Here is a 12,926-nt window from a genome sequence, read left to right as displayed (position 1 = left end):
ATATAAATATTTTAAACAAATTAAGGTAGCAGTTAAATTATTCAGTATCTCCTTATTAAAGTTACGGTATGTCATTTTTACGGTAAGGCTTTTAATTTTTCTCATTTTAAATCATACCATTGGGAGTTAGTTGTCAACCTCACAGTGATTCCAGTTTGAGGGATATTATTTAGCACCTTGTCATCTTGGCCAGTTCTTGGTTCTAACTGTAGGCAGAATTTGGTTGTATTTTCAGCAATGAAGGCATATTTGTGTCTTCTTGAGTAGAATGTTTAAACTTGATTTTTCCTTTAAAGAAAAATACGAACATGGGCCAATTTTTATTTTAAGATGGCTGATAATATTTTGTGGAGTGGGGATATCTGCTCATAATGGAATCATTATGCTTAACCAACTATTAAGTAATGATACATTTAAAATATTTCAGCTTTTTTTCAGAATACAATTTCCTAGAAAGACTAGATGGAAATACAATTAAAACCCTTGGCATGTACATTGCTTTATGTAATAGTGTTCATGCTGCCTCTGAAACTCTGAAACGCCTGGAGAAGGCCTTAAGTAAACTGACAATATACTATTATAAAAAAAAAATTATAAAAAAAATTTGAATCTACAAGAAATTTGGAGTATAGAATTAGTGCTTCCTATATTTAGCAATTGAAACTCAAATACTTTGGCCACCTAATGAGAAGGAAGGACTCACTGGAAAAGAGCCTAATGCTGGGAAAGATTGAGGGCAAGAGAAGAATGGGACGACAGAGAATGAGGTGGCTGGATGGAGTCACTGAAGCAGTAGGCGTGAGCTTAAATGGGCTCCAGAAGATGGTAGAAGACAGGAAGGCCTGGAGGAACGTTGTCCATGGGGTCGCGATGGGTCGGACACGACTTCGCAGCTAACAACAATATTTAGCAATGTTTCCAAGTTTTAAAGAATGTCATCTGATATCTCCCTAAGGTCGCAAAGCCTAGCAGATTTCATCTAGCTTGATGCTGCCACTTAAATGCATCAAAATGATGAAGTCTTTAACCCCAACAGAGTTGAATATGAGGTAAGCCTTATCAGCTGTGGAAGAGATGATTATGGGGACACAGCAGATTATTATTATTATTTGCCCAGTCTTACTTGTATTGTTGGTAAGAGCTAATGTGAAAAGCCATACAGGACTTTTCTGATGGCTGAAGGCAATAAAATGTGATGCTGTGAGACAAAAACACATTCAAACATTTTATGATGTTTTCAGGAAAATGGAAGGAAGGAAGGAAGGAAGGAAGGAAGGAAGGATTCTGAGCTTGTTGTGAGCACTTATCGAAGAACAAGTAATGTGGAATACATTTAGAAATAATAAAACTGAAGAGGCAGACACTTTCTTTGAACTGTATACATTTTCTGTGTAATATATGACAGAAAAAAGAAGCTTGACCTGGTTTGGCTTGTTTTGATGCCTAGGCTGTTTAGCTTTTATTCACCTTTTGGCACAGAAATAGTACAAAACCTATAGGTCCATCCCCCTATTGGGCCATATTTATTTCATTACATTTTATTACTCCTGACTTTCAAAAACTTCTATCTGTAGTTTCATAAAAATAAATAAATAAAAATAAAAATAAATAAATACGATGGCTGCTGCAGATTTAACCAAAACACCTGTGGGTTTCATCAGTTATTTGATACCAGATCTCTTGGAAAGGTGCCTGCTCAATAATCTTTTTCTCATATATTTCTTGAATATTGATTGGCACAGCCAAGTTATGCTATTGTTCTCCAGGAAAAAGCTGCATCAAAGTTACAAGCACCTTTCTTCTTCAGGCATCCTTTTTGTTATTTCATCTTCCAGACAATCTAATTTAAAAGGCATTGCCACTTTTCAATTCCAAATGGTGATTGGGGCCTCAGTCAAAATGTGTATCAGAGCCTAAGGAATTTCCCAAGCTGACTCTGAAACCCAGTTGTGTCCATCAGGCTTGGGGGAGGACCAGTTAAAGAGGTCCTATTGCACTGCAGTGCAGACTAGCACTGGAAAGCTCAAAATAAATTAAAAAGTAATCAGACCATAACAAGAGACTGATGTTATTATCTTAAATATGCACATCATACAATCCTCTGAGACAAACACAAGATCTCATGTGTGATCGCTATTTGCACAAAATGATTATTTGGGTCAAGCTGATGGTTGTCATGGTGGCCATAAATTCCCAAGCTGCTTCAGACTCCATGTTCAGGAAAAGTGGGTTGAAATTTTGCAGTCATATGAGGGTAAGAGATTCCACTGCTACCCTGCAACATGAAACAGCTTGACTAGGCAGGAAAACTGGTATAGCAGCAGAGGTCCCATTTGTTTCTAAAGTTCAGTTTCACATCTAGGGTCTCACATCCAATTATCTACAAAGCAGTCCCTCTAAACCAGACATGTCAAACTCGCAACGTCATGAGATGTCACGCAATGTATCAGGACGGTTTTGCCATTGCCGGCAATGGGGTGGGCGCGGCTTCCAGATGACATGTCAGGCCTGCGGGCTGGCAGTTTGACACCCCTGCTCTAGACTGAATGGACAACTCACCATGGCCAACTTGTGTAGGACACTTCACCGGACAATTCAACAAATACAAAAGTTAAATCAATTTCAACGGAACCATGGCCAATAATAATGAAGTCAATCCAGAAATATTTTTTTTTATTTTAATTCCATTTATATCCCGCCCTTCTCCGAAGACTCAGGGCAGCTTACAAGCTTAGCAGTAGCCTTCATTCTATGTATATGCCTGCTTATTAGGGCTTTCATACACCCCCCAAGCGGCATTATTACAAAGTCAGCTTAATTGCCCCCAACAATCTGGGTCCTCATTTTACCTACCTCGGAAGGATGGAAGGCTGAGTCAACCTTGAGCCTGGTATGAGAGTTATAATAATTTTGATGACAGTCACTAACTATCATTAATGCCTGGGAAGATCCTGGAAAATATAATTAAAAAAACAGATCTGCCAACAACTAGAAGCAAACAAAGTTATAACTGATAGCCAGCACGGGTTTGTTAAAAACAGATCAGGCCAAACCAATCTTATGTCATTCTTCAATAAAGTGACCAAATTAGCAGACCAGAGAAACGCTATGGACATAGTACTTAGACTTCAGTAAGGCATTTGACAAAGAAGACCACAATCTACTGCTTGGTAAGCTAGAAAAAGCTGGATGGATTTGTAGACAAACCGTACTCAACAAGTAGTCTTCAATGGCACTACATCCACATGGAGAGAAGTAAGCAGTAGGGCACCACAAGGCTGTGTCTTAAGCCCAGTACTCTTCAATAGCTTCATCAATGACTTAGATGAGGGAATAGAAGGGGAACTCATCAAATTTGCAGATGACACTAAACTGGCAGGTATAGCCAACACTCCAGAAGACAAGCTCGGGATCCAAAAAGATCTTGACAAACTGGAAGAAAGGACCCTATCCAACAAAATGAGTTTCAGTGTGGAGAAAAGCAAAGTTTTACATTTAGGCAGGAAAAATCAAAGATATAAGTACAGATTAGGTGAGACCTGGCCAAAAACAGTAATTGTGAGAGGGACTTTGGAGTCCTAGTGGATGATCACTTGACTATGAGCCAGCAATTTGCAGCAGTATCCAAAAAAGCTAATACAATTCTGGGTTGTATAATCAGAAGCATAGAATCAAGATCCCACAAAGTATTAGTACCACTTTATAAAACCCTAGTGAGACCACACCTGGAATACTGCAACCAATTTTGGTCACCATATCACAAAAAAGATGTTGAGAGTTTGGAAAAAATTCAGAGAAGAGCAACTAAGATAATCAAAGGCCTGGAGACTAAAACATAAGAAGAACAGCTGCGGGACTTGGGTTTGGCTAGTCTAAAGAAAAGAAGAAATAGGGAAGACATGATAGCATATTCCAGTATTTGAGGGGCTGCCACAAAGAAGAGGGGGTCACGTTATTCACCACAGCACCAGAGGGCAGGACGAGGGAAACTGATCAGAGAGAAGCAACCTGGAATTAAGGAGAAACTTCCTTACAGTGAGGACAATTAACTAGTGGAACAGCTTGCCTTCAGAAATCGTGGGTGCTCCATCACTGGAGGTTTTTAAGAAGAGACTGGACAGTCACTTGTCTGAGATGGTATAGGTTCTCCTGCTTGAGCAGGGGGCTGGACTAGAAGACCAAGGTTCTATTCTATTCTATTCTATTCTATTCTATTCTATTCTATTCTATTCTATTCTATTCTATTCTATTCTATTCTATTCTATTCTATTCTATTCTATTCTAAACTGAATGAAATGATTAATACAGCTTAGAACTGCAATGAGTTGTGCCACAGTTGGCCAGAGCAAGTTGTCTCATGAGTTGGACATGGTGAGTTGTCATAAATCTGTCTCTAGAAGTCATACGTCTCCTAAGTGATAAAAATCACCCCACCCTATAGTTGCAATTAATACCATACTTGCCTGGGCACATCTTCATGAGAAGAACCCTCTCGTGCTAATCCAAGTTGAAATTATACATGCTAAGTCAGCCCTATCACTGCTGATTAAATCTTGGATGAGAAAGGCCTTATCGCAAGCCAACCTGGCATTCAGAAGCAACAGCTAGAGACTATGACCGCTGGGGAGCCAAAAAGCAAACGTGTATACATTTTATAGAATATACTTGAAACTTGCCAGTATCTGTAAACGCAGATATGGAGAAATGCAGAAAGTCAAAGGAGTTTAAAATCTAAGTGCCGATGTCTTCTTGCTCTATCCAATAATGGATGAAGCATTTTCTTCAGATTTAGGGGTTTTTTTTAATTATACATTTGCAGCAAAAAAACTTCATTGGTAAACAAAATATTTCCTGAATGTGAAACAGCTAACTAATATATGGATACACAGAAACCACTGTATCCACTGCTCTGGAAAAGAGAACATAGGATCATCTGAAAGCATTTACCCATAAGATTCCGATGATTTAAAAACATACATTTTCACCAAATACCACTGGCAGTTCTGACAAGGATGACAGGCTCCTCCACCTTTAAAGATTCGCAGCATTCAATTAGGGTTTATTTTTGAGATATGCCTAGAGGAACCAGATGCTGAAAATATTGAAAAACCCATTGAAAAATCTGTGATTCAGGACTCTGCCTACAAGAACATAGAGCTTTTGTGAAATAGGTTAAGTTCAACCCACACAGTAATGCTCCCTATCAAAGTTATTTTCAGGATGGTTGGGAAAATACAATCAGAGTTAGCAGCTCCATAAGATATTTCAGGCCATGCTGCACATGCAATGTATGCAAAATACACATGCAATCCTCTTTACAGTAGTAACACAAACCACTAAACAGAATGATCAAAAGTATTTCATCCTGTTCAACAAACTGTATTTAACCAAGCTGAAATCAGACTGAAACAAAACATAGGCATATAATAATGATGTTGCACAGCCATTTTCTAATCACATGCTTTACTATAAATGGGTAAACCTTCCACAAGATGTTTGAAACTTCTATATAGAAATAGGAATGATGATATGTGCTAGTATAGCTCTATCAACCAATGTCAACTATTAAAAATGCATTGAGTATATTCCCCAATTCATAGCTTCCTTTTGTATGTTGTTTTAAAAATCTTCAACCAGATTTGAAAGAGCTCAAACTATTCTCCACAGTTAACTGTATTTATTCCCTCACTATTAACACTATTTATTCTTTGAAATACTACTGTATGTACAAATTTGTTATAGGGTTTTATTTCTGCAAAAATAAATATAATGTTCATATCAGAAAACATTTTGGGTAATCTGGCAATGAAATTAATAGTTTTATACAGTGCTTTTTTGTAAGAAAAAAGGTGCCGGAACTCACATCTTGTTAATCTTTTATTTACCTTTCGCACATAGTCAATCACTGTACACACACCCACACACGTCAGTTGTGTAACGAAACATGACAGTCGTCACCCGCAGTAAGCACTCAGTGTGCAACCACATGATCAATCACAAGCCAGGCAGTGCCCCAAGCCGAGTAGCCAAAGTACGCATGCATCGGATTTGATACACAAGGAGCCCACATGCACCGTTTTAATGATTTTGCCACCGACCTGCTACGTTCAACAGGGCGATTCAAATTTATGTGTACCAAACATCAAATTTTCAAAAGTTACTTTTAAAACCTGGAAAATCTGTCCGAAAAAAGGTGCTGGAACTCTGTTCCGGTGAGTTCTATGACAAAAAAGCACTGGTGTCAGAATCCATTTATATCACATTTCATAATTGTATAGGTAGAACAACGTGCTATTTCTGGGGATTCTGCCATCTCTCCGGGGGGGGGGGGGGAGAGGATGGTTACTAAAGCGATTTTCAAACAACAGGGGATGTTTTAACTGGGGGAGGGAGGGGGACAGACAGGTCTGGATTGTATCTTCATTTACAACTGAAAAGGGAAGCAATAACCATAAAACCAAGGAGAGTTGCCTTTCCCATGGAAGGACCTGACACCTAGCAACTGATGAGAGCCTGACCAAATGGATGAGGGGAGGGGCTGAAATGGGAATGTTTTATATAGGATTGAAATGTAACTTTGTCAGATTCCGTCTTGTATTCCCACAATCGATTCCATCCTAGTAAACATTTTCCTTTTTGGACTAAACTTGCATCCAAGAGTTCTTATTTCCTAAGATGTGGATTGAGGTGGGTCCTGACAACTGGTTTTATATATGTAAAACGTTGATGGGATTGTGTAATTAAATATAAAAGAATTCTATTCTTGTTTCTTTCTATGCCATATGTACACAAAACAGCGTAACATCAAGAAGGAGATGAAACCTGAAGATGACCTAGGGATCAGACTGAGTTTTCAGATTCAGAAGCTGAAGTGTTTGACCAGGCTAAGTATCAGTATGACCCAGTGAAAGAGACACTTGAGGATATATGGTGCCAGTTTGGTTAGCTGATCCAGAAACCAAATTACAAAGGATAGAGCAAGAAAATCAACCCACCAACTTGAAGGTTAGTAGGGAAAACTGTAAGAAAAAAAACTATTTGCCTGAGCAGCTCTTTGGGGCAAATAAAACCTCACTGCCCCCTCCTAAAACTGTGTTGCTGTGTTGGATTATCTGGCTGGACTGTAAATGGGTTCTTCCTGAACCCGTGATTTGTTTCTCTGGAAAAGTAAGCTCTTAAGTGTTTTCTAGGTCAGTAGTCCCCAACTTTTGCAGCCTGGTGGCCCAGCGCGTAAAGGGAGATGGGAACCTGGCCGTGTGAACGGCGGGCTGGCGCACACACAAACACGCTCAACTTGCATGAGTGGTAGGCCAGTGCCCATGCGCACAGAGTTCAATTTGCACAAGTTGAAGCGCGTGCACATTTGCATGCACACCAGCTGCCGCTCATGCAGCCCAGTTGCAAATAAGCCATGGCCTGGTAATGGGCCGCGGCCTGGGGGTTGGAAACCTGTTCTAGGCATTTATAGCAGAAAGCTTTAAGTCTGCAACATGTGTCTGTGTTACTTTGTTATAAATTAAACGCACTGAGTTTGTACCAGAAACCAATTCCGCGTGTAGTTGACAACATAGAACAAAGTGTCAAGGGTAAAGTGCTAACACTAATACTTAATATAGTCCTGTCTATCAATGTTTTTCACTTGTACAATTTACAGGCAACTCAGTGGCAATCATAAATCAAAGCCTAACATCTATGCAGCAAAATATATCCAGAATCATCAAGAGGAAATTGTTTTTCTTATACAGTACAATAGAAGGAAAACTATGAACAAATAGGATAGCTAACTCACCACTGCATGGAAATGCACAAGGGTTTGTAAGAAACATTTCAAAACTTATCAGTCTTTGTTTAGAATAGTTTCACTTATAAGGTTTGTTTCCTCAACTGTATCCATAATTTTGAACTTGGATACTCCTAAACTAGCTATACCTTTTTATTTTCTGCCTGTTTCTCTTATCTCCAAGTGTTATGCTAGAAACAGACTACAGTCATAGCCTGAAAAACTCTGGGCATTGTGCATACAAGGCAGGTTTTCTACTATCTCAAATTAAGTGCATATAATGCTGCAACATTCATCACAAAAAATATTACATGTATTTCTTTTCCTTCCCCTTGTCTTCCTCTAATGGCTTCAGCTCTCTCATTATTTAATAAGAGTTACTTTTATGTGGAATTCTCATGTTTTTAGAACAAAGTTTTATACATAGGAATGGCATGTACATTTTCCCATAAAATTTAATGACTTTATGTTCATTAAATATTCTTACATTTGTTTTCCTCTATCACTCTGTCTGAAAATGTCAACACAAATAATTTCCCACCACTTTGCAACTTTTCCTATCAGCACATAATCCAAATATTGAGAAAGAGATGAGTGGTACTTAAATTTGATAAACAAAGAAATAATGTTGAAGATTTGATCTTCCTCTTCTAAACATAGGAGCTTAGGTCTTTATGAGTTGGATATACCCTGACAAATGTAGATTTTTTTTAACACATATATCTGTATATATATATATAGAGAGAGAGAGAGAAATAAAAGCCAACAAGAGCAATTGCTGCAATATATATTTTAATTCAAAGTGAATCTTGACAATATTACACCATAAATTCTTATTTTGACACCAAAATAGTCACCTGGAAAACCCGCTTTTTGTGACAAAGTACAGAAGGCTTGGTCACATTTAAATCGCTGAGAACTAGAGAGAAATACTATCGCAAACTGTAGGAAACATTATATCCATAAAAATTTTCCCAGTCCTCTTATTGTAATATTGCACAGTGCAATTGCTACATGACAAACTAGTGTAGCACAGAAATCAGGAACAAAAAAGCCACAAGTCTCCAAATCATTATTAAGCGATAATAGTTCAAACTTAACAGCCAAACCAATATACTCAGTCCTAAAACAAATCTATGGTTTGCAGTGTGAATTTTAGCTTTAAGAAAAATCAAGTTAAATTTAGCAATAAGTACAGAGTATTTTTTTAAAAAATAAAGCAAAATAATTAGTAAATACAGTAGTATATTTGATCAATAACACACCCTGAATTAAAGTTAAAAACTGAATACAAGGAATTAATATAAAAATTATTCTCCAAATTAAAAATAGTACACAATTTATCGTGCAGTGTTTTATTTAAAAAGCATTAGCTATAGCCACCAAGTAGCCAAACTATATTCAACAGCCAACCAGAATCAACTTGACTGCTCAGGAGTGAAATCATGGATTACAGCCTGAGAGAAGGCATACGATCTGATCCTTCTTTGCAAATCACTAAAGAACTGGCTGTACGTTATTTTTAGCGTTGGTTGTGGTAGATCCTATTTTTCATTTCTGAAAAATTAAAAATATATTTTTTACAGTAAACGAGGAGCCACAAGCTTCCTCTGGAGTATACTGATAAGATGTTAGTGTTTAACCTGACATATTGTTCCATGTACATTATTAGCTTTATATCCTGAACGCAACTGAAAAGCAAAGTAAATACTTCAGAGAAAAGACGATCCAGTTTTTAAGGAGAATGTTTCCTCCTTTCAATTGCTGTGGGAAAGTAAGTTACCTTGTGTTTTTTTTGTGGGCCTCGGTGAGTCCAATGCCAGCAATGGAAACAGCACTCAAGAAAACCCATTCCCAAAACTGGGAACTTAAGAGAAGACAGGAATTTACGGTACCATAAATATTAAGAAAAATGACAAATCTACTTGGTGATTTTCTGGATTTCCTCTATATAAGTTTCAGAAAATGCCAAAGCTCTCCAAGAGATCTGCTTACTCTTTGTGTTACGAGAAATACATACAAGAAAGAGAAGTCTGTTTATACAAAATGCATACAATTATTTGTGAGAAATCACTGAAGCTGAAATCCAGCATACTCCTTTGGGTACACTCCATGACTAATATGGGCCCTACTGAGAATTTTTTCCTCCAGTAGCAATTCTTTCAATTCCACAAACTGGTTTTTAATCTTTTCAGTATTTCAAAAGTGCTTTTGCCCGACAAGGCAGGTGGCAAAACTACCCCACTGGCCCTGCAGAACTGTGTCTCTCTGTTTGTAGCTCAAGCATAATGGGAAAGAGAGAATTTATTACCATGTTCGGTCATTACAATGTACTGCTGGTCTTGTGTTTTTTTTAATGAACTAATACTGCTATATTTCAGATGCAGGCACATTTGTTTCACTTAGACATTCATTAAATAAAACACTGCTTGTGTTAATGGAGCAAAGAAAAAAAAAACTCTTTCAACCACTAGATTACTCAGGCTTCAATCTTATGCACACTTTCCTAGAAGCAAGCCCCACTAAAGTCAGTGGGATTGTTTTTAAATAAACATGCTTAGGATTGTGCTTGAAAGAAACTCTTTCCACTCCTATTCCAGTCTATACTGCAAGAACCGTATTCCAGGAACATTTATTTAAAAAGATAAGTAGTTTAAGCGTCTGCACAATGTCAATATGAACACATAAAAATTATATTACATGAATACAGCCACTTATATGCAATGGATAGTTAATAGAGATAAAATACTGATGCAAATAACACACTTAAAGTAACATATGCAAATTGTTTTCCATCATTTACAATATAGTAGTTACAACACTCCAAACATTAAAGGAAACAAAACAAAATCAACCCTCCACTTCCATTTCATGTAATTAGACTTATACAGAAATTAGAAGGCTAAAAACTAGTTAAATCACCTAATTTCACAGCTATTTGAAGTGGCAATCATTATATAGCAGCTTATCTATAATACATTCAAGATAAATGATGCAATTTATTATTTGCCTCACAAGCTAGATCACAGCCTCACTTTAGTATCTTCTTTTAAATCCACCATAGCACTACAGTATATTTGAGGTCTATGAAAAAAGTAGCTACCTTTTATAGAAAATGGATGATTAAGTCTTTGGTGCTGCAAAAGCAATTTCATTTGAACAAAATAAACACAGAGATTGACTACCTAGGGAAAATGCATGTCATCTGTTGTCCCTGATGGAATGTATTTAAATAAGAAAATACTCCCCAAACTTTAGAACAAATACCATAATGTAAAAAAGCTAAAACCTCTCCCATGCATAAATGAAAAATTGCACAAAAGTACTCACATCATTTCAAGCTTCAACAGTAAATATTCTGCTACTATTTATTAAATACTGCATGGTTTGCTCAAGCTAAGATGAAACCACAGTATGAATCAACAAGCATTTTGCTTTTATTTTCTTTTACTATCTACCCAGGTAATTCCTACTATACCTTTAAACAGGTTATTAAATCCAGTTGGATATAAAACACTTTGAAAATAAACTACTTTAGATTGTATTGCAGTTCCACCACATTATAAAACACCATTTTTAATTCAACAAGCTAATGAATCAACTTTTCCTAAACATTACAAAATGCTTTTCTTGAAGCTTATTTTAAGGAAAACTATCAGACAGTGGAATTCGTTTAACAGCAACACATGCTGCCTTCCAAAAAAGAAATCTCACCCAGTACTAAAATCATACCACGCAAAACAGAAAAGAAAGTAGTGAGCGTGCATCAATCTATCAAAGAATCAACAAATCTGAGTGTTAAGTGCTGCAGTCCTCAACATTTATAACGCAGTGACATAACAACCTTGAATATTTAAGGCACTAAGTGGGAACCGTTTACAATGCAGCTGAGATTATCAGGACACCAACATTTAAGAGCAGTTTTCTAGGGAACTGCATTTTTGCCCATGCAAGGGACACATGCAATGTGGAGAACAGTTCAACCTTTTTAGGCATGTGATTCAACACAGAACATCAAGATACATAATACAAACAAGTTACTCATACATGATACTGATGACGTGTGCATCTGTTGCTCTAAACCTGTACACTCAATGGCTTCCCAAATGTAGAAGTGCCTCGCACTAGATCAGAAGGCAATTTTATAAAAATAGGAGGAGCAAAACTGCATTTTTACTCCTTTAAGTCACCTGTTTGGAGCTATTTTGTAAGAAGGTAACATGACTAAAGACAAATTTATACCAAATGTGCAAAAGACACATTAAAAGTGAGTTAAAGCTCAAGGTTATTTAAATTGCACCCAAGACTAAAAAAAAATAATTTTCTTGTGCCATGGCTAATATTTATTAAATACCATGTTTTCCTCTCAAATCACATCTCTATATATATCTATATATGAGCTTTGTCTCACATAAATGAATATTTATTAGAGTCTCACATAAATGGATATTGGCTGAGTTTTGTTGGACTCAGTGGAAATCCTGTATAAGCAGGTGATGCAATGTAAGAATGTGGTGGGAAAATTGGTTTATATCGAGTCTGTTGAATGTTTGGGGAAGGCAGTAGTCGGGGATTTATGCCCACCGGGACCTGATGAACTATGCCACCATGATGAGAAATACTGTAATTGGGATGATGTAATATTGGTCTTGAGGTACATGGTGATGCAAAAATGTGGGCCACAGGGGCAGCAGTACTGAGGGAGGCAGATGATGGGTAAGGTAGAATTGCAGGCTGTCCTCCAAGATGTGTGTTTCCCGCCAACTGTGCATGAACTGAAGTATGAGTGGGACTTCCATGTGGGAGAGAGAATGCATGACCAGCAACATTATTTGGGATGAATGTCTGCTGCCTCCAATGACCACAGTTGCCATTCCACTCCTGAGACCCAGATCCAAATGGCTGAACCTGTTCAAGGAGGTTGAAGAGAAATAGTAGTTAATTTTAAAAGAGAAATTAATCCTTTCTCTCAGTCCTACTAATGCAGCCTCAAAGGAAGTATGCTTCTTCCTTTTCTTACTAATAGATACCATCTCAAACGTGAAGATGTAAAATGTTTTTTGTTTAATACCCATTTAAGTTCCTAAATATGTCCAAATGCAGATCCAACACATTGGATAGTAGCATTTTCCCATTTACTTTGAGT

General features: G+C 37.2%; 1 protein-coding gene across 4 annotated transcripts in view; it reads right to left on the bottom strand.

The window, feature by feature from the left end:
• Positions 1 to 8,536: 8,536 nt before the first annotated feature.
• The window catches only part of HIPK3 (homeodomain interacting protein kinase 3), an 88,156-nt gene continuing 83,766 nt past the window's right edge, over positions 8,537 to 12,926 (bottom strand). For all 4 annotated transcript variants that reach the window (XM_081321634.1, XM_081321631.1, XM_081321633.1 and 1 more), the window contains exon 16: positions 8,537 to 12,688. In XM_081321634.1, the coding sequence (XP_081177760.1) occupies positions 12,215 to 12,688 (474 nt within the window). In that variant the 3' untranslated portion in view covers positions 8,537 to 12,214. The remainder of the gene's footprint in view (positions 12,689 to 12,926) is intronic.

Source organism: Vipera berus, assembly GCF_964194415.1.
Source record: "Vipera berus genome assembly, chromosome: 1".
Lineage (NCBI taxonomy): Eukaryota > Metazoa > Chordata > Lepidosauria > Squamata > Viperidae > Vipera > Vipera berus.
Note: the sequence above shows the minus strand (reverse complement) of the source record. Positions and strands in the feature narration are given on the sequence as shown.